The 22161-nt window shown below is 43.4% G+C and overlaps 2 protein-coding genes across 2 annotated transcripts in view; one reads left to right on the forward strand and one right to left on the reverse strand.

Annotated features, from left to right (window-relative positions):
* Positions 1-21602, forward strand: part of LOC126472580 (transcription factor Ken-like) — a 51250-nt gene extending 29648 nt beyond the window's left edge. Inside the window, exon 3 of the mRNA XM_050099943.1 lies at positions 21107-21602. Coding sequence (XP_049955900.1) covers positions 21107-21230 — 124 coding nt within the window. The 3' untranslated portion in view covers positions 21231-21602. The remainder of the gene's footprint in view (positions 1-21106) is intronic.
* Positions 1-22161, reverse strand: part of LOC126481620 (synaptotagmin-14) — a 602337-nt gene that overhangs the window by 195209 nt on the left and 384967 nt on the right. The gene's annotated exons all lie outside the window — the stretch shown is intronic.

Raw genomic sequence — 22161 nt, forward strand, 5'->3', positions numbered from 1 at the left:
TAGCCCAGCTTCATGGAGACGGTTGCGAATGGTCCTCGCCGATACCCCAGGAGCAACAGTGTCCCTAATTTGCTGGGAAGTGGCGGTGCGGTCCCCTACGGCACTGCGTAGGATCCTACGGTCTTGGCGTGCACCCGTGCGTCGCTGCGGTCCGGTCCCAGGTCGACGGGCACGTGCACCTTCCGCCGACCACTGGCGACAACATCGATGTACTGTGGAGACCTCACGCCCCACGTGTTGAGCAATTCGGCGGTACGTCCACCCGGCCTCCCGCATGCCCACTACATGCCCTCGCTCAAAGTCCGTCAACTGCACATACGGTTCACGTCCACGCTGTCGCGGCATGCTACCAGTGTTAAAGACTGCGATGGAGCTCCGTATGCCACGGCAAACTGGCTGACACTGACGGCGGCGGTGCACAAATGCTGCGCAGCTAGCGCCATTCGACGGCCAACACCGCGGTTCCTGGTGTGTCCGCTGTGCCGTGCGTGTGATCATTGCTTGTACAGCCCTCTCGCAGTGTCCGGAGCAAGTATGGTCGGTCTGACACACCGGTGTCAATGTGTTCTGTTTTCCATTTCCAGGAGTGTATTATTTCACCCTCAGAAGAGTTAAACTTACAAAAATGCTGAAACACACGTTTCTTTATTTCTGACCGAGAAACCAAATACCAGTTTTCGTGGGTCTGGATTTAAAATTGCCTTAATAGCAATATATTTTCAAAAACTTTTCATTCCCTATTTCACCCAATTAGGGGTGCAATTTGGAAAAATCCTTTCTTAAACGATGCCTACAGTATAAGATCAACACCCTCACCAAATTTCAAGTTCCCATTTTTGCGGCTTGGGCTGGGCAGCCAGTCAGGCATTGCCTTTTGTATACTATATAGATAAGCAGCTATCAAGTAATTGGCGCAGTAGGATTGGTCGACGTCGTTATGTGGGTGCATGGGACTATCGTATTTAGACTTCCTATGAACTATATTGTGAAAGAAGTTGCGTGATTTCTTAGTAGTTCAACACGCAACGTGTCTACACCGAATGTTGTACCATTCGCACCCACGCATCATGACGTGAGAACAGTGGCCGCAAAATGGTCCTACCTAACAGGCACTGGAGATGAGCATCACGCCCTGTCTACGACAGACAGGAATTGTTGCGGTCAGTGAATGTAAGTCAACCCGTTTCCGAGCGAGCACTGAAGGGAGCTACATACCGTTGCCTCTTTTCAAATGATACTAGGCATCGAGTGCACTGACAGCCCAATGAGGTGCTTAATCTACAGTGTGCGAGGGGTGCAATTCTTTCTAGAGTTGCTTCTGTAATGTTTTGGAGATGTTTTCCATACCCCGACTTGGTTCCATTCATTAACATTGTCCTGAATATCAACCAAAACGTTTATTTCAACATTCTCAGTAACCAAGTGCTGGCTTTTCTTCTGATCTTCATGACTACTATGCTGTGGTTTCTCCCGTATTCCGAGAAGACAACATATGTATTCACGGGGTTTCGCTTACACGCTCCTGGTTTGACAAAGACTTATACACGCTGTCGCAGCTGATCTTAGTACCATATGAAATGAGACTACTTCGAATAACGGGTGAATCGTAGCAATCAACATAATGGCAATTCTGTATCTGTGCGGAATGTCATCATCTATGAATGGCTTCAACTGGCTGAAGGCGTGAACTGCAGCTTGTGTCAGGAAGGGCACTGGACTAGGATAGTCCATGCAGGTGTGTTAGCTATTCTGCTGTGGTGCCGTAATGGCTAGCACACCTGCCTAGCAAGCAAGAAGACTCAGTTTTAAGTCCTGGACATTACATAAATTTTAATTCATTTCCTCAGCTTCTAGAAGTGTTATTCGCTATTCCCATGACGTCAAGTTTGATTGCCTGGCCATCCTCCGCAGGAAGCAGAAAAATCTTTGTTTTGTAAATAAAATTGCCTTTTATTGCTGCAACTGTAATTTTTTTTCTCAGACGCGTTTCGCTTTTTTCTTACTCAGGCATCTTCGGGGGGAGAGTTTGTTGGCATCTGTGTTTACTCTCAGCTGGTCTGGAGGTCGCACTACCACTTCATTCTCGAAACATAAGCACAATTTTTTATTCCTAACTTTTTCTTTCACACTGTTACTATGTTTCTCCTCCTCCATTGGCCGGCCGATGTGGCCGTGCAGTTAAAGGCGCTTCAGTCTGGAACCGCGTGACCGCTACGGTCGCAGGTTCGAATCCTGCCTCGGGCATGGACGTGTGTGATGTCCTTAGGTTTAATTAGTTCTAAGTTCTAGGCGACTGATGACCTCAGAAGTTAAGTCGCATAGTGCTCAGAGCCATTTAGCCTCCTCCATTGTGGCGCACTATTACTCTTTTTCCGCTGGTTACAGTTGTTTGTTCGAACTGAATTTTTAAAGACGTGACTGTTATGGGGAGGAAACACATAATAAACTCACAATAGTTACGTCTTTAAAAGCAGTTTTCGAACAAATAGCTATAACTAGTGGCAAAAGAGTAATAATGCACCACGAAGAAGAAGGAGAAACATGGTGAAGAGTGTGAAAGAAAAAGTTCAGAATATAAAATTGTGCCTATGTTTCGGAAATGAAGTCGTAGTGCGACCTCCAAACCAGATGGGAGGAAACGCAGATGCCAAAATACTATCCCACTGAAGAAGCATTAGAGTAAGAAAAAGACGAAACGCGTCTGGGAAAAACAAATTACAGTTGCAGTATGAAAAGGCGGTTTTATTTACAAAACAGATATTCCCTTTATGTCTTCTGAGGATGACTGTATATTGTCCGGTGTGTTTATTGCTGTTAAAGGAAAGAAGGACATTTCAGTTTTAAAATCCTGCCAAGGACGTAACATCTGCGACGGAACACAAGCATAGAAAGTGGCAGGAAATCGATCGTCCTTTTCCAACAAGAATTACGATTGATTCATTTAGGGACTCGATGGAAGATTCAGACCAGGATGGCTGGACAACTATTTGAAGTTTATTCTTTGCGAATGTGAGATCAGTGCCGTACCTACCGTGACATCGCTCTCAGCCCTACTGTTGTTCTAGACGCGGTTTGCTCGAAGCACCGTCCGGCTCTTAATGGTTCTCTCAAAAAGTTCCGCCATGAATGTAAATAATTTGTAAGCTATGAATCGAAATATATTATTAGCTGTGTACTGTTCTCTGAAGAATTTAAATGAAATGCAGCAAAACTACTGTCTAGATAGATCAACTTTGTTGCTGTGCCTATCTAAATTCATTTACCGATTTCCCTTCATAAAACCTTTACAGGGTGTATACGTTACAGATTCGTAACTACTTTTTAGGTGAGAAATGTATATTACAAACGCAGAATTAGTGGACATTATATCTTTTTTAGAGAACATCATTTAAATGTACAGAGAGCAGTAGAAGTGTACGCATATCGATTTCCCCTCACACACTGTCCGACCAACAATATCTGCATCAGTCCCCTCAAAGTGATTCGTGAGACTAGAACTTACTGGTGAAATATACGCATGTGAAATAATACTGTTTACAGTGCAGCAGTAATATTTCACGATTCTGGTGCAATAAAGCAGAAAGTGAAATAAGTATTATTGGTATTATTGTGTATTCGGCACAGAAACAAAATCAATACTTCTATACCTGTCTGCAATATGAATAAGACGCAAATGATTTTGAACTTCGTTTGAAGCACTGTCAAAGGGTTCTCTAGCAAATCAGTTATTTCGGGGAGAACATACTGTATATGACTCCGGAATGCCTCACGACAGTCTTGATCTGCGTAGACAGCGATTCCATTGCAGTTCATTGGCGTATATAACTGTTCAAGTCTCTCATATCCCGGCTAGACATTTTTCCGTTGAGTGTCGCATCTTCCCTTAGATGCGTGATTCAGTTTGCTAGAAGACTTACAGAAGAAATCAATTTTAAATACGTTTTTACTTCATATTACCTGTCACCATTATGACACATTTCCAACGCCGTATTTATCCAATGAAGAACTGCTATATTCGTGGCAAGAAAGAATATAGCTCCACTGACAAAAGTCGAGTTGATGCATTTATGTCCTATATGCTAAAATACGTTTACCATCATTTTATGAACCAATTTCATCTACTCCAGGTGCCTTTGGTATTTCAGTGCTCTTTCAAATTCATTTCGCAATATGACATCACCCCTCTCGTCTTCATTCACCTAATCTTGTCTTACCATAATATTGCCATCACATTTCTTTCCTTTATATTGTCCTTTTATATATTCCATCTATCTTCTCATCTTGCCATCGGAGCTCTTGACTAGGTATTCCTGCTTTGCGACTTCGCACTTCCTGTCAATCTCATTTTGCCTCGTTTATTTACTGTGTTTGAATATTTTCGCCTTTCATCACAGCAACGAAAAAGTGACACGAGGGAATTTGAATTTATTTTATAAGTATCGCTTACAAAATGACCTCCTCCAGGTGAACAGCATGGGTTTCGTAAACAATAGGAAACCCAGCTTGCACTTCTCAGACGACACACCTGAAAGCCATGGATCAAGGCAGTCAGGTAGATGCAGTGTTTCTTGGCTTCCGATAAGCGTTTGTCCGAGTATCGTATAAACATTTACTATCGAAAGTACGATTATACGGCGTATCAAACAACAGTTGTGGCTGAACAGAGGATTTTTTGGTGGAATGTGTTATCTTGGATAGAGTGTCATCAACAGAAGTAGGAATCACATCAGGCGTGCCCAATTGGGTTGTAACAGGACACTGTTCGTGTCGTGTTTTACTGACACTCTTAATACTGACTCGATAATGAAGTAGCAACTAATAAAACTGCAAAAATATCCGACCAGATTTTGATACGCTTTCGAAGTGATACAGAGATTGGCAACTTACTTTAAGTGTAAGAAAATATAAAATGGGGCATTTCATATGTAATCAGTCGAAACAAACAAATAACCGGGTTAAACAGTTTGCGGGGATATGAAATGTAATGATCACATAGGTCTACAAGAGGAAGGCCTTAGACACGACTAACCGATTCGGTTCATGTCTGGCAAGTCGCTTGTGTATAACATAAAATGAAAGACTAAGATATTTCGGATCAACGCAACCCCGTTTTTAAGAAAAATACCCCCAAGTTCATGACGCGCAATCGTATCAGAGTTGGCGGGGACGATACGTAGTTGAAAATTGAGCATTTTTCATCAACATATGATTGGCTCCGTAAATATACTTTCCTAACAAACATTTTAGACTGCTTTTTACGTACCTATAACATACGCCTGTTAAACGAAGCGTCGCTGGTGTAACGACCAAGGCACCTGGCTGGGAAGCAGAGAAATTGTGTTCGTCTCCCAGTTGCGCTCTGCAGGTTTTTTTCATATGTATTTTTTCTGCATCGAAACTGGGAGGAACAGAAGGTTCAAATGGCTCTGAGCACTATGGGACTTAACAGCTGTGGTCATCAGTCCCCTAGAACTTAGAACTACTTAAACCTAACTAACCTAAGGACATCACACACATCCATGCCCGAGGCAGGATTCGAACCTGCGACCGTAGCGGTCGCGCGGTTCCGGACTGCGCGCCTAGAACCGCGGCCGGCAGGAACAGAAGGGCTAATAAGGTAAGTATGATAACAAAGTAGGCAAATAATTTCTCAAACGACTTGGATTAGTAAATAATTAAAATTTAAAGCCTCGTTCTATGAAAACAATTCCGAGTAAGATTGTTGCGAAGACGAGCTTTCGACGCACGTCATCGCATAAGGGAGAAAAACTAACCCTTTTTGTAGTTGGTAGTGTACACAAAATAGCGCATTCGCACACGGCGTAATATTCCATCAAATTATCTGCAAAACTGTTGCCTAAAGTTTTCCCGTGCTTATAACAACCTAACGATTAATTTGGTCCTCAGGGTATATAAGAGGTCAGACGTTTAACTGACTCGTTAAAAATGTTTACTTCACTTGCTCCAAATACGGGAAGTAGAAGAATTCAATTTACAAAACCTATATGTAAGCAATTTAAAACACTACGTTGCTGATAACAAGTCTTTTCTTCCTGGGGTGAACAAATTAACACCGTCATGTGTGATAGTATGCTTATATATGACGAGGCATGATCGACTAACACTGTAGAGGTAACACCGCTAAACTGCACATCTGTGTGCCACCTATGTGATGTTTATTTTTGTCGCCAAGGTTAAAACTTTATTTCGAGGCTTCAAAATTACACCCCGCTTCTGGAAACCCAGCGGGAATTCCACAAGGAGCAGATGCAATAATGATTCACAGCATAATTCATGATCAGCTTTCAGCACCGATTTTTCTAGCGATGCATCGAAATTGAGACCCGAAAAAGAAATATTTTTAAATACAGTATACTGTAAACCAAGTTTATTTTCTTTCGAGTCTTCGTAAGTTGTTTTTCTCCGAGCCTTCATAAGTAACGGCGTAGCTACGCGAAGATTGCTTTAATTAGACATTCTTGGTGCCACAAGTATATTCGTTTCGAATGTTTGTATAACAAGTGTGATTCATCTATTTGTTCGAAGGAAACTGAGGACATTTAATGGAATGAGTGAAAGAGACATTGTAAATGGACCAGGATTAAATTTTTAATTATTTACTAATACAAAATTTTTGAGAAATTTATTTGCCTAACTTGTTATTATTTCCTATTGACTTATTTATCTTGTTAACCCTCCCATACCTACTAACTTCAAAACGGTAAAAACAAAAACAAAAAAACAACTGCAGAATGCAACTGGGTTTTGAACACAGGTTCTCCGCTCTGCAACCAGACGACTTGGTAGTCACACCAGCGACGCTTTCGTTGAACAGAGTGAGTACATAAGCGCCAGTAAAAAAGTTTGTTTCTCCAATTTCTAGGAAAATATGCGTTTGCGGCCACCATATGTGTTAGTGAAAAATGCCCGGTTTCCAGTTATTTATCGATCTCGTCATTTGTGAGTCGATTGCGCGTCATGAACTTTAGGGATAGTTTTCTCAACAATGGGGGGTTGTTGATCCAAAATATCCGAGACTTTTTCATTTTAGGTTGCACACAAGCGACCTGCCAAATGTGAGCCGAATCGGTTGGCCATGTCTGAGGCCTTTCCTTTTTCAGTCGTGCGGCAGCCGTGCTTTGTTGGCTCAAATTGCTGTGAGCACTATGCGACTTAACTTCTGAGGTCATCAGTCGCCTAGAACTTAGAACTAATTAAACCTAACTAACCTAAGGACATCACACACATCCATGCCCGAGGTAGGATTCGAACCTGCGTCCGTAGCGGTCGTTCGGCTCCAGACTGTAGCGCCTAGAACCACACGGCCACTCCGGCCGGCGCTTTGTTGGCGCTCCGCAGTTGTTGCAATTTCGAATGTGATAAACTGACGCTGCAGTGTTAATCTTTGGCATATCAATATAGAAGGAGCTTGAAAAAAAAAAAGAAAGAAAAGAAAAGAAAAAAAACCGTGTAATTTTACTTACATACACAAGCCACCTGACGAATTATCTCACATTAATCGTGTCAATACTCGAGTGCATCGTGATATATTGTGTATATTTGAACATTCGCACGTGTCGCGAAACACTAGTACTATATCGTGAACTGTAAATTTAATCTGTGCTTTCTAGAAGTTTTGACTATAGTATCCATGTTCCATAATTTTATTGTATACAAGGTGGTCCATTGATCGTGACCGGGCCAAATATCTCACGAAATAATCGTCAAACAAAAAAAACTACGAAGAACGAAACTTGTCTAGCTTGAAGGGGTAAACCAGATCGCGCTATGGTTGGCCCGCTAGATGGCGCTGCCATAGGTCAAACGGATGTCAACTGCGTTTTTTAAAAATAGGAACCCCATTTTTTATTACATATTCGTGTAGTACGTAAAGAAATATGAATGTTTAAGTTGTAACACTTTTTTCACTTTGTGATAAATGGCTCTGTAATAGGCACAAACGTATAAGTACGTGGTATCACGTAACATTAAGCCTGTGCGGACGGTATTTGCTTCGTGATACATTACCCGTGTTAAAATGGACCGTTTACCAATTGCCGAAAAAGGTCGATATCGTGTTGATGTATGGCTGTTGTGATCAAAATGTCCAACGGGCGTGTGCTATGTATGCTGCACGGTATCTTGGACGACATCATCCAAGTGTCCGGACCGTTCGCCGGATAGTTCGGGTTGATGTATGGTGCGGCATTATGGGAGGAAGGATAATAGGCCCCAATTTTATCGATGGCAATGTAAATGGTGCAATGTATGCTGATTTCCTACGTAATGTTCTACCGATGTTACTACAAAATGTTTCACTGCATGACTGAATGGCGATGAACTTCCAACATAATGGATGGTTCAAAATGGCTCTGAGCACTATGGGACTGAACATCTGAGGTCATCAGCCCCCTAGAACTTAGAACTACTTAAACCTAACTAACCTAAGGACATCACACACATCCATGCCCGAGGCAGGATTCGAACCTGCTACCGTAGCGGTCGCTCGGTTCACGACTGAAGCGCCTAGAACCGCTCGGCCACATCGGCCGGCCATGATGGATGTCCGTCACATAGCTCGCGTGCGGTTGAAGCGGTATTGAATAGCGTATTTCATGACAGGTGGATTGGTCGTCGAAGCACCATACCATTACCCGCACGTTCACCGGATCTGACGCCCCAGGATTTCTTTCTGTGGGGAAAGTTGAAGGATATTTGCTATCGTGATCCACCGACAACGCCTGACAACATGCGTCAGCGCATTGTCAATGCATGTGCGAACATTGCGGAAGGCGAATTACTCGCTGTTGAGAGGAATGTCGTTACACGTATTGCCAAATGCATTGAGGTTGACAGACATAATTCTGATCATTTATTGCATTAATGTGGTATTTACAGGTAATCACGCTGTAACAGCATGCGTTCTCAGAAATGATAAGTTCACAAAGATACATGTATCACATTGGAACAACCGAAATGAAATGTTCAAACGTACCTACGTTCTGTATTTTAATTAATAAAAAAAAAAACTATACCTGTTACCAGCTGTTCGTCTAAAATTGTGAGCCATATGTTTGTGACTATTACCGCGCCATCTATCACAAAGCGAAAAAAGTGGACCAACTAAAACATTCACATTTCTTTACGTACTACACGAATATGTAATAAAAATGGGGGTTCCTATTTTAAAAAAACGAAGTTGATATCCGTTTGACCTACGGCAGCGCCATCTGGCGGGCCAACCATAGAGCCATCTGATTTCCCCTTTCAAGCTAGACAACTTTCGTTCTTTGTAGTTTTTTCGTTTGACGCTTATATCGTGAGATATTTGGCCCGGTCACGATCAATGGACCACAATGTTTATGAGTGCGTACCTACATGAACAAACGTATACCGGTATTTTTGAGTATTTTCTTAAGTTATGACGTTGTACATAAGGTATTCCGATGTAAATCGGTGTTTGTGATTTACAGTTACTGTAAATAACTAACATATCGTGTAACACTAGTTTTCTCTTTTAACAAGAGTGCTTATTGTTTGTATTTATCATTAATTAACGTTAGTGTCGCGAATTTGTTAGCAACAATAACCTCAAAAATCACATCAGTTCTTAAAGGTAACTTGTATTCTTGTAGGATATCAGATCCATAAATTAAAAGAGAATCAGCAAGCTTAGATTAAACATATCGGTTTATTTTTTTGTTTCTTTTCGTTGTGGTTTCCCTGTATAGAGTGGGATCCAGTGTACTCAACTTCTGGAAAATCTGTTTAATTTTGTTGATAGAATCCCTTCCTGTCTCCGCAGCCGTCAGCTACCCTAGGGAGAGAAGTAATCTGCTCCACCTGTCTGAGAACCGTGTAAACTTTCTTCTCTGTTTGATCGTATTTTAACTGTTTGTGTATAGTAGAGAGGGACAGAAAGTGGGGACGAACTCAGCGTTTGCCTGAGCGCTGGTGGAAAACCGCCTAAACACCACACTCAGGCTGGTCGAGTCACCAGAGACGGCTTTGGCTCTGAGCGCTATTGGACACAACTGCTGAGGTCATTAGTCCCCTAGAACTTAGAACTACTTAAACCTAACTAACCTAAGGACATCACACACATCCATGCCCGAGGCAGGATTCGAACCTGCTACCGCAGCGGTCGCGCGGTTCACGACTGAAGCGCCTAGAACCGCTCGGCCACATCGGCCGGCCATGATGGATGTCCGTCACATAGCTCGCGTGCGGTTGAAGCGGTATTGAATAGCGTATTTCATGACAGGTGGATTGGTCGTCGAAGCACCATACCATTACCCGCACGTTCACCGGATCTGACGCCCCCGGATTTCTTTCTGTGGGGAAAGTTGAAGGATATTTGCTATCGTGATCCACCGACAACGCCTGACAACATGCGTCAGCGCATTGTCAATGCATGTGCGAACATTGCGGAAGGCGAATTACTCGCTGTTGAGAGGAATGTCGTTACACGTATTGCCAAATGCATTGAGGTTGACAGACATAATTCTGATCATTTATTGCATTAATGTGGTATTTACAGGTAATCACGCTGTAACAGCATGCGTTCTCAGAAATGATAAGTTCACAAAGATACATGTATCACATTGGAACAACCGAAATGAAATGTTCAAACGTACCTACGTTCTGTATTTTAATTAATAAAAAAAAAAACTATACCTGTTACCAGCTGTTCGTCTAAAATTGTGAGCCATATGTTTGTGACTATTACCGCGCCATCTATCACAAAGCGAAAAAAGTGGACCAACTAAAACATTCACATTTCTTTACGTACTACACGAATATGTAATAAAAATGGGGGTTCCTATTTTAAAAAAACGAAGTTGATATCCGTTTGACCTACGGCAGCGGCATCTGGCGGGCCAACCATAGAGCCATCTGATTTCCCCTTTCAAGCTAGACAACTTTCGTTCTTTGTAGTTTTTTCGTTTGACGCTTATATCGTGAGATATTTGGCCCGGTCACGATCAATGGACCACAATGTTTATGAGTGCGTACCTTCATGAACAAACGTATACCGGTATTTTTGAGTATTTTCTTAAGTTATGACGTTGTACATAAGGTATTCCGATGTAAATCGGTGTTTGTGATTTACAGTTACTGTAAATAACTAACATATCGTGTAACACTAGTTTTCTCTTTTAACAAGAGTGCTTATTGTTTGTATTTATCGTTAATTAACGTTATTGTCGCGAATTTGTTAGCAACAATAACCTCAAAAATCACATCAGTTCTTAAAGGTAACTTGTATTCTTGTAGGATATCAGATCCATAAATTAAAAGAGAATCAGCAAGCTTAGATTAAACATATCGGTTTATTTTTTTTGTTTCTTTTCGTTGTGGTTTCCCTGTATAGAGTGGGATCCAGTGTACTCAACTTCTGGAAAATCTGTTTAATTTTGTTGATAGAATCCCTTCCTGTCACCGCAGCCGTCAGCTACCCTAGGGAGAGAAGTAATCTGCTCCACCTGTCTGAGAACCGTGTAAACTTTCTTCTCTGTTTGATCGTATTTTAACTGTTTGTGTATAGTAGAGAGGGACAGAAAGTGGGGACGAACTCAGCGTTTGCCTGAGCGCTGGTGGAAAACCGCCTAAACACCACACTCAGGCTGGTCGAGTCACCAGAGACGGCTTTGGCTCTGAGCACTATGGGACTCAACTGCTGAGGTCATTAGTCCCCTAGAACTTAGAACTTGTTAAACCTAACTAACCTAAGGACATCACAAACATCCATGCCCGAGGCAGGATTCGAACCTGCGACCGTAGCGGTCTTGCTGTTCCAGACTGCAGCGCCTTTAACCGCACGGCCACTTCGGCCGGCGAGACGGTTTTGATTCGCGTCTAGATCACCTTATTGTCTCGAAAGTGCGCTGCGCCTTGCGCTACACCAAGAGGTTAAGATCAATTGTTTACTGTGTTGCAAAACATTGCATCAGCCACACTGCGTCCCACTGTGTATGCTGTTCCTGAGCACGAGGTTGTGACGCACGAGGACCAAACAGTGCCTATGGCCTGGGCTCTGAAGTCATATTTGAATCATTCCAGCTATTGTCAAAGGAGATTGAGAATACTACCCTTGTTCATGGAGTTTTGACGAAGCTCACAATCTGCGGCGTTATCCCCAGAACAGGCCCCCCTGGTCCTGAGTTGAGTGGGAGGCTTGAGCCAGAGACTGCGAAAGTTCTGTGACAAGCTAGGCTATGATATCCTAGAATTGCGCACTAGTTTTGAGAACTGTAGGGTCCTCCCAAATTGACCAGATGTGCACTACGGCCGGCCAGCGTGGCCGAGCGGTTCTAGGCGCTTGTCTGGAACCGCGGGACTGCTACGGCCGCAGGTTCGAATCCTGCCTCGGGCATGGATGTGTGTGTGATGTCCTAAGGTTAGTTAGGTTTAAGTAGATCTAAGTTCTGGGGACTAATGACCTCAGATGTTGAGTCTCATAGTGCTCAGAGCCATTTGAACCATTTTGTGCACTACGCATCAAAGGCTGCAACCAATGTAGCCGATTGTGTGTGGGATGCACACAAGGGCTTTCTAAAGCAGGCTACTCTCCATCCAGTCCAGAAAACGATAGCTGTAAGAGACCTGGAAGTAAGAGTATCAGAGTAAGATGCAGAGAAATACTCTCCACATGTGAGTGTATTGGGATCCTAATGGTTAACCACCGAAGCATTCGCAACAAAAGCCAGAGATTGGAGTGGTCCTAAAAAGCATTCAAGCTCATATAATACTAGAAACAGAAAACTGTTTAAAACCCAAAACTAACAGCAGTGAGATTTTTGGGAAAGATTTATGCTCATATTAAAAGGATAGCCTAATGGGAAATGGCGGTGGTGCATTCGTCGCGGTATACAAGAAACAGAAATCAACTTAGGTAGAAACTGAAGTTGCATGTGAGACTGTTTGGGCAAGAGTTAGTATGAGTGAGGGCATAAAATTATAGTTGGATGTTTCTACCGACCACCTGACTTAGCACTTGATGTAACCGAAATCTTTAGAGGAAACCTGAGTTCGCTAGTACATAATTTCGCCAGTAATTCTGTTATCACCGTTGTATACTTTAAGAATTCAATAACAACTGTGATAATTATAATTTTGTTAGTGGTAGGCGCGACAAGACATCGTGTGAAACATTACTAAATACGAGGGTCGGTCAAAAAGTAATGCCTCCCATTTTTTTTCTACTTAAAGAAATTAAGTTAAGTGAAAAATTTGAATTTGGCGCCATTCCTCAAACCTTCTTCTGCAATCCACTGCAGTAGTAACTTTCTGTGTCAACAGGTGGCAGCACAGCAGAAGTTTGTAAGATGGCCGACATCGATGTTCGTTTGAGACAGCGTTGTGTGATTGAATTCTTGAATGCAGAAGGTGAAACGCCCATACGCATTCATGAAAGACTGAAGAAGGTGTATGGTGTTGTGACAGTGGATGTCAGCACTGTTAGACGATGGGTTCGTCGTTGTAAGGAAGCTGAAGGGCAAACACCGTTGACTGACGAAAAGCGGAGCGGCAGGCCGGTGAGTGCAGTGACTCCACACAACATTCAGCAAGTTGATGACATCATTCGTGGTGACCGTCGGGTGACTGCAGATGAAGTGTGTCGCATTATTTCTCTTAGTAAAGGCAGTGTGATCACGATTATTAAACAATTGGGGTACTCAAAAGTTTGTGCACGGTGGGTTCCAAGAATGTTAACCGATCAGAATAAAGAGGCAAGGAAAACAATAGCCTCCCAACACTTGCAGCGCTTCCGTTTGGAGGGAGATGAGTTTCTGAAAAAAATTGTGACCGGGGACGAAACATGGGTGCATTTTTTTGAACCCGAATCAAAGAGTCAGTCAATGGAGTGGCGTCACACAAGCTCGCCGAGGAAGAAAAAATTCAAAACTGTGCGATCGGCAGGGAAAGTTATGGCAACAGTTTTCTGGGATACAGAGGGTGTGATTCTGGTTGATTTTTTGGAGCAGGGATGCACAATAAATTCTGTTCAATATGTCACAACCCTCAACAAACTTAAAGCACGTCTTCAGCGAGTTCGCCCAACAAAATCAATGGCAGATGTTCTTCTTTTGCATGACAATGCAAGACCACACACCAGTCGTCACACCTCTGACGAGATTGTCAAAATTGGATGGGAAGTTTTGCCTCATCCCCCATACAGCCCTGACCTGGCACCATCAGACTTCCATCTGTTCGGGCCACTAAAAGAAGCTCATCGTGGGATTCATTTTGAAGATGAGGAGGCCGTCAAAACATCCGTGCGTCAATGGCTTAGGAAGCAGAGCTGTGATTTTTACCGTGCTGGGATACATGCCCTTGTTCAAAGACGGACCAAAACTGTAGAGATGGGCGGAGATTACATTGAAAAATGACAAAATGATCCTCAATGTTGTGGTTTTCAACCTATGTAATTGCATTTAAATTTCCTGACAATTAAACGTAGAAAAAAAAAATAGGAGGCATTACTTTTTGACTGACCCTCGTACGTTCTCCGAGAACCATCTAGAACAGATAGTTCGGAATCCCACTCACAGTGAAAGTATATTGGATCAAATGACATCTAATAGACCTGACCCCTTTGAAGATGTCCATATTTGAAACTGGTGTCAGTGACCACGAGATAGTTGTAGTAACAAAGATTACCGAAGTATAAAGGGCAGAGAAGACGAGGGAAAAATAATTATATGTTCACTTAATTAGGTAAAGAAGCGGAAGGGTCATACTTCAATGAGAAACTTGGAACCTTAAGCACAGGACAGGAGCACGCAGAGGAACTATGACTCAAGTTTGGAAGAACAGTTGACCATTAACTGGATAGCTATGTACCTAGCAGAACAGTTAATGATGGGAAGGACCGTTTATGGTCAACATTCACTGTAAGGAAACTTCTAAAGAAACAGACTAGAGCATAGTAGGAGTAAAACATAGCATATGGCTACACATGGAGATATACTGAATGAACCGCGTTTGGGAGTCAAGAGGGAAATGCGCATGGCCTTCAGTGACTACCGTAACAGAGTATTATCGAAAGATATTTCACAAAATCCGAAGAAATTCTGGTGGTATGTAATGGCTGTCAGTGATATCAAAGTTAATGTCCAGACACTCATGGACGAGGCAGGAACTGAAAGTGAGCGTAGCAAGGCAAAAGCAGAAATACTCTGTTTCTTTTAAAAAGGAAAACCCAGGAGTAATGTTCCGATACAATTCCCGCACTACTGCAAAAATGAGTGAAATAGATATTAGTGTTAGTGGCGTTGTGAAACGTCTGAAGTCGTTAAAATTAAATAAAGCTCCAGGGCCTGATCGAAACTCTATCAAATTCAGTACAGAATTTGCCGATGAGTTAGCCCTCTTTTCATGATATGTATCGAAGATATGAAGGTAAGTCAATTATTATCCGCAAAATAGTTATAAAATTTTATTGTAATCTAATAGGAAACTTACAAGAACATCATTTTGCGACATAGTCTCCTTGCGTATCAACGCACTAGGTCCATTCTTGTACAAGCTTCCTGATGCCCTCATAAAAGAAGGTTCTCGGTTGAGCTGCGTGCCAGGAATGCACCGCTTCTTTCACTACTTCGTCCGAGGCATATCGACGGCCCCTTAATGGCTGTTTGAGTGGACCAAACAAGTGATAGTCAGAAGGGGCAAGATGAAGACTATATGGAGGATGATCCAGTACTTCAAATTTGAGTTTTTGGAGCGTTTCAACAGTGTGGGCAGCAGTATGCGGACGGGCATTGTCGTGCAACAACACAACACCTTTTGACAGCATTCCTCGGCGTTTCCTTCGAATTGCAGGCTTTAGCCTGGCAGTAAGCATCTCACTGTAACGTACACTGTTGATTGTTGTGCTCACTTCCCCATAATGTTCCAGTACTGGACCTTGTGCGTTTCAAAAAAATCATAAGCATCAGTTTTCCTGCGGACGTCCGGGTCTTGAACTTTTTCTTGCACGGTGAATTTGGATGTTTCCATTCCACACTGTTTACTCTCCGGCTCGTAATGATAGATCCATGTTTCGTCACCGGTAATGATCCTGTCTAAGAAGTTGTCCCCTTCGTTACCATGGCGATCCAAATGTTTCTTGCAGATGTCCAAGCGCGTTTGTTTATGCAGCTGTGTGAGTTGTTTTGGAATTCATCTTGCACAAACTTTATGAAACCCAAGGCTGCTGTGGATGCTTTCGTAGGCAGAACCGTGACTAATTTGCAGACGATGTGCCACTTTGTCAATAGTTAATCGTCTGTCTAATAGAATCATTTCACGTGAACGCTCAATGGTTTCTTCATTTGTGGCGGTAAACGGTCGTCCAGCTCCATCGTGCGTAACACTTGTGCGACCATTTCGGAATCATTGTGGCAAAACACTGTTCCCGTACTGTACCGAAAGTCTTCGATGAATTTCGGCCCCTGATACGCCTACCGTCCACAAAAAACGGGTCATTGAACGTTGCTCTTCTTTGATGCAAATAGACAGTGGAGCAGCCATGATTAACAGCACGGCAGCGATAACGATACTAAACTAGCAGCTTGAAAATTGCAAAGATATAACAACAAGTAAACAAAGAACGCATCATCAACGTAAAACGACAGTACTACCAAAATAAACAAAAATATAACTAAACTGCGGATAATAATTGACCCAGGTACATCTAACAGCAAACTGTGACCAATGGCTGGAGTAGAACACAGGTCACATCCATTAGGAGAACGGCAGCACAAGTGAACCACAAGACTACTGTCCGATATCTTTGACATCAATTTGTTGTAGAATATTAGAAATTATCCTGAGCTCAAATGTAATGATGTATCTCGAATAGAATGACCTCCTCCATACCAACCTACATGATGTGAAACTCAACTCGCGCTTTTCGCACATGACATCTTGGAAAGCCGTGGATGAAGGCCGCCAGATAGATGTGGTGTTCCTTGACTACATAAAACATTTTATTCGGTATCAAACGTACGCCTTGTATCGAAAGCAAGATCATATGGGGCATCACTCGAAATTTATGACTGGGTTGAGGATGTCTTGGTGGGGGCGGGCTGACACAGCACGTTGTCTTGGATGGAGAGTCACCGGCAGATGTAGCACTAACCACGGGCGTTCCCCAGGGATGTGTCTTGGGACTCTTGTTCATGTTGTATACTGATGCCCTCGCAGACTACATTAAGGGTAATCTCAGATTTTGTACCGATGATACTAGTATTTCTAAAGAAGTAATGTATGAGAAAAAGCAGCACAAATATTCAGTCACATCTTGATAAGATTTCAGAGTAGCTGAAAGATTGGCAGCTTGCTTTAAATGTTCGGAAATGTAAACTTTTGTACTTTACAAAATGAAAAACGGTAGTGTATTATAACTGCAACATAACAGTCACAGTTGAGATCGGTCAACTCATCCAAGTACCTGATTGTAGCATTATTTAGGGATGTGAAACGGATCGATCACCTAAGCTCAGTCATAGGTAAAGCAGATAGCAGAGTGCGGCCCACTGGTAGAATACTAGGGACAGGCAGTCAGTCTACGAACGACTGCTTAAAAATCACTCGGGTATGACCCATCTTAAAACACTGTTCAGATGTGTAGGACCCACAACAACTAGAACTAACGGGGGATATAGAATGTATACAAAAAATGGCAGCACGAATGTTCATCGGTTTGTCTGACCTGTGGGAGAGCGTCACGGATATGGGGAAAGGACCGCAGTGGCAGACGCTTGAAGATAGACGCAAACTATTCCGTCAAAGCCTACTTGCGTTGTTTCAAGAACCAACTTTGAGTAAAGAATCTAGGAATATGCTACAGCCCCGGTAGGTATCGCCCCTATAGAGATTGTGAAGGCAAAATTAAGTTTATTGCAACGAGCACAGAGGAAATTGAGCATTCATTGTCATCGTGCTCAGTACACGATTAAAGCGGGAAGGAACCTAATGTTTGGTACAGTGGCAAGTAAGAGCGTTGTTCAATGAGTAATACAATGCTTTTTTGCTCGGCGAATTTCCGCAGAAAAAATGCAGAATTTGTTGTGGGAGTTCGTGGAATATTTTCGCTTCAGCCCCTATAGTTTCGTGATGTTCAGATAAGATAGCGGCGCGACACGTAGCCTTCAAAATGGCGTCTGTAACGAAGGTGCGTTCCGAGCACAGAGCCGTCATTGAGTTTCTTTGGGAGGAAAAGCAGAGCATTGCTGATATTCAGTGCCGCCTGCAGAGTGTCTGTAGAGATCCAGCAGTATACAAAAGCACCGTGAGTCGTTGGGCAAGGCGTCTCTCATCATCGCAACGAGGTCGCGCAAACCTGTGCGATCTCCCGCGTACCGCCCAGCCGCACACGGCTGTGACTCCTGCAACATTGGAACGTGCGACTTTAACGACGGATGAAAATTAACTCTTTCTCCATGGCAACACAAGGCCTCACGTAAGTCTGCTCATCCGAGAGGGGCTAACAAAACTTCATTGGACTGTTCCTCCTCATCCACTTTACAGTTCGGACCACGCAGCCTCTGACTTCCAGCTGTTCGGCCCAAATGAGGGATACAGTCCAAGAGAAGTAGTACGTGGATTATGGAGAGGCTACTGATGCAGCAAGATGTTGGCTCCAACACTGATCCGTAGAGTGGTACCGTGCGGCCATACAGTCCCTCCCAGTAAGGTGGAGGAAGGCCGTTGCGTTGAACGGAGTTTACGTTAAAAAATAGGGTTTTGTAGCCAAAAGAGTGGGGAATAATATGATGTATTGGAATCCTGAATACAACCAACCTGCTTTCACAAAAAAAATCTTGCGTTACTAACTGAACGCCCCTCGTACTCTCTGCCATACTCTTCACAGTTATTATTATTTTATTTATCGTACGGTTTTACCAGTGCAAGTGCGGTATTGACATCGTAAATTTACATAACATAACATATAAATACAAATATACATATACACGCATACATAATAATATAAACAGAACAAACACCAGTTGTTATTAAATCTGAGCAGAGTTGAAATATAATCACAGCTACAATTCGTCAAAAAGTTATGTCCAAATGTGACAGCCATTTAATGGCAGCAGGGCTGGCCTCATCGAAGTAACTCCAGTCACTACAGAATCTTCGCAGTGGGCAATCTTGCACTAGGTGTTGTAATGTTTGTTCATCAGTTTCACAGTCACACATTGGGTTATCATTGGCGCCCCATTTGTACAGCATGGATTTAGTTCTCGCGTGTCCAGTTCTCACACGGTTAAGCTGGCACCAGATTTTATGAGGAAGCTGCATTCCTGGGAGTTGTTGACTGGGGTCCTCTATATTGTGTCGGTTAATGTCACTATTGTTCCACTTGGTTTTATAGGATTTGTGGCAGTCATAGGTATTTCCTTGGCCAAGTGTTCTTTCTTCCCATATTGGCGCTCTTGATTTAAGGCGTTATCAATAGCGGTCATCTAGTACTTGGTGTATCGGTAGTACTCTTGCGTTATCTGCATGATTTATTTTTTGCCATTCCTGAATTGTTGCCTGCTGTCTACAGATTTCAGGCGGAGTGATGTTTGAGAGGACATGAAGCCATTCTAGAGGTGTTGACTTTAGTGTCCCTGTTATTGTCCTCATGGCTTCATTGATCTGGGCGTCAATCTTCTTTACATGGGCACTCCTACTCCACACAGGGGCTCAGTACTCTGCCACGGAATAGACGTGTGATATTGCTGCAGCACGTTGTATATTTGCATCCGCTCCCCATGTGGTACCTGCAAATGGTTCAAATGGCTCTGAGCACTACGGGACTTAACATCTGAGGTCATCAGTCCCCTAGAACTTAGAACTACTTAAACCTAACTAACCTAAGGACATCACACACATCCATGCCCGAGGCAGGATTCGAACCTGCGACCGTAGCGGTCGATCGGTTCCAGACTGAAGCGCCTAGAACCGCTCGGCCACTCCGGCCAGCACCTGCTAATCTCTGGATGATGTTATTTCGGGTTTTCAATTTCTGGCTAGTTAGTTCCAGGTGTTTCTTGAAAATAAGTGACCTGTCAAGAGTTATGCCTAAATATTTAGCAAATTTGTTATGTTTAATACGTTTTCCGCAGAAAGTAATATTTAGTTCTCTGTCTGCTAGTCTGCAGACTATGGATGCAGGTCTAGACGACACGAACTTGTGAATAAGCACAGACGTCGCGTGAAGCGTGTTGGGCAGCGCGAAGCGGCCTGTGGCCATGGCAGTGGGTGTGGGTGTGGGCGTGGGTGGGTGCTGGCGTGGGTACGGGTGCGCGTCGCTGTGAGCCTGCGAGTGTGAGCTTCCGCGCCGGCGGTCACAGGAGAGGCGGAGGCGGCGCGGCGCGGCGGCACGTGTGCCCTTGCTCTCTGCGCCATTCACACCCGCTGCCGGGCTCTGCCGCTTTCACTGCCTCGACTGGCGCTGCCGAGGGACTCAGCGCACCCAATATTTACTCGTCACCATGACTGTTACCACTGTGAATAATTATGGAGAAGTCTAGGCCGGCCGTAGTGGCAGAGCGGTTCTAGGCGCTATAGTCTGGAACCGCGCGACCGCTACGGTCGTAGGCTCGAATCCTGCCTCGAGCATGAATTTGTGTTATGTCCTTAGGTTAGTTAGGTTTAAGTACTTCTAAGTTCTTGGGGACTGATGACCTCAGAAGTTAAGTCCCATAGTGGTCAGAGCCATTTGAACAATTTTTTTTTTTTTTTTTTTTTTTTTTTTTTTTTTTTTTTTTTTTTTTTTGGGAAGTCTATTCCTTGCTTCACATCTAGTGCACCAGCCATTTCTTGATGAAATTAAGACAGACAGTAAGTCACCATTGCTTACTACGAGGTTTAGGCGTCCACAAGGGAGAGGCGAGAGGAGTGGACAGTGGGGTGGGGGAACTGCTACATCTCGGATTTTGGCATTCTTTATTGCAAAATTATCGTGCATTTCCAGCAGTGACTGTCTGCAATGTTTCTAAATCGATTTAGCATTGCCGAACACACGGAGAAGTGCCGTGGTATCTTTTTTTTAAAATGTTATTTCTGTTCTTTTAGTGTGATGACTATAATATTCGCGTTTTTCCTGATTATTTTGGCGCAGCCGGCGGCACCTCTCTCACCAGCCCAGCCAGCGCCTTGGTCAGCAGAGGGCGGCAGCCACCGACCGGCCAGCACACTTCGACGCCCACGCATCACCTTCCAGCCGCCGACACAAGAGCAGCTAACCAGAAACGCAGTATCACTGCGCTGCCCACTACTCGAGTCGTCGCCGTCGCTTTCGGCGCCAGTTACATCGCAGTCTACAACCGTGGAATCCTCACCACCATTACGTTGAGAAATCGTGGCTGCGACCTGCAGCTCGCCGGATGGGACTTCACTTCAGTGCACTGGGTGACTCCCAGGACAGCATATTTTGTTTATTGTACCAATGTCCGTCAAAACTGGACTGTATCTAACTTAGAGTGCTTAGAGTGTGGCCGCTTGCCGGAGTTAGAATTTTTCCGGTTGTTTATCTAGTCGGATATTAACTTTTCGCTGTCGACTTATGATATCTTCTTACTGTGCCCGTTCTGAGGCCGCCTAGCCGAGTCATACTGCGGAATGAAACTTTATTTCATCAAGTCGGGATATTAATACATTTTCTTCGATGAAGAAGTGACCGCTCATTTTGCCTAGTCATCATCAAGAACTTCTGCATGTATTGGCGTGTTCATTTTATTTTATTTTTTTATTTAATTGACTACGAACTGTGAACCGTTCACTGCGATGTCATTCCAACTATTCTGTGTATACTGACGCATGAATCATTCAGTTATCAGTGCTTTATTATTAAATGTATTGAAGGCCAGCCTGTCTGACTCTGGTTACATCCGAGCCCGGATATGACAATTAAACAGGATTTTCTGCCAGTTCTATTCTTCTTTCTACTTCATACACTACTGGCCATTAAAATTGCTACACCACGAAGATGACGTGCTACAGACGCGAAATTTAACCGACAGGAGGAAGATGCTGTGATATGCAAATGATTAGCTTTTCAGAGCATTCACACAAGGTTGACGCCGGTGGCGACACCTACAACGTGCTGACATGAGGAGAGTTTCCAACCGATTTCTCATACACAAACAGCAGTTGACCGGCGTTGCATGGTGAAAC

Source organism: Schistocerca serialis, chromosome 1 (assembly GCF_023864345.2).
Source record: "Schistocerca serialis cubense isolate TAMUIC-IGC-003099 chromosome 1, iqSchSeri2.2, whole genome shotgun sequence".
In the NCBI taxonomy this organism is placed as follows: Eukaryota; Metazoa; Arthropoda; class Insecta; order Orthoptera; family Acrididae; genus Schistocerca; species Schistocerca serialis.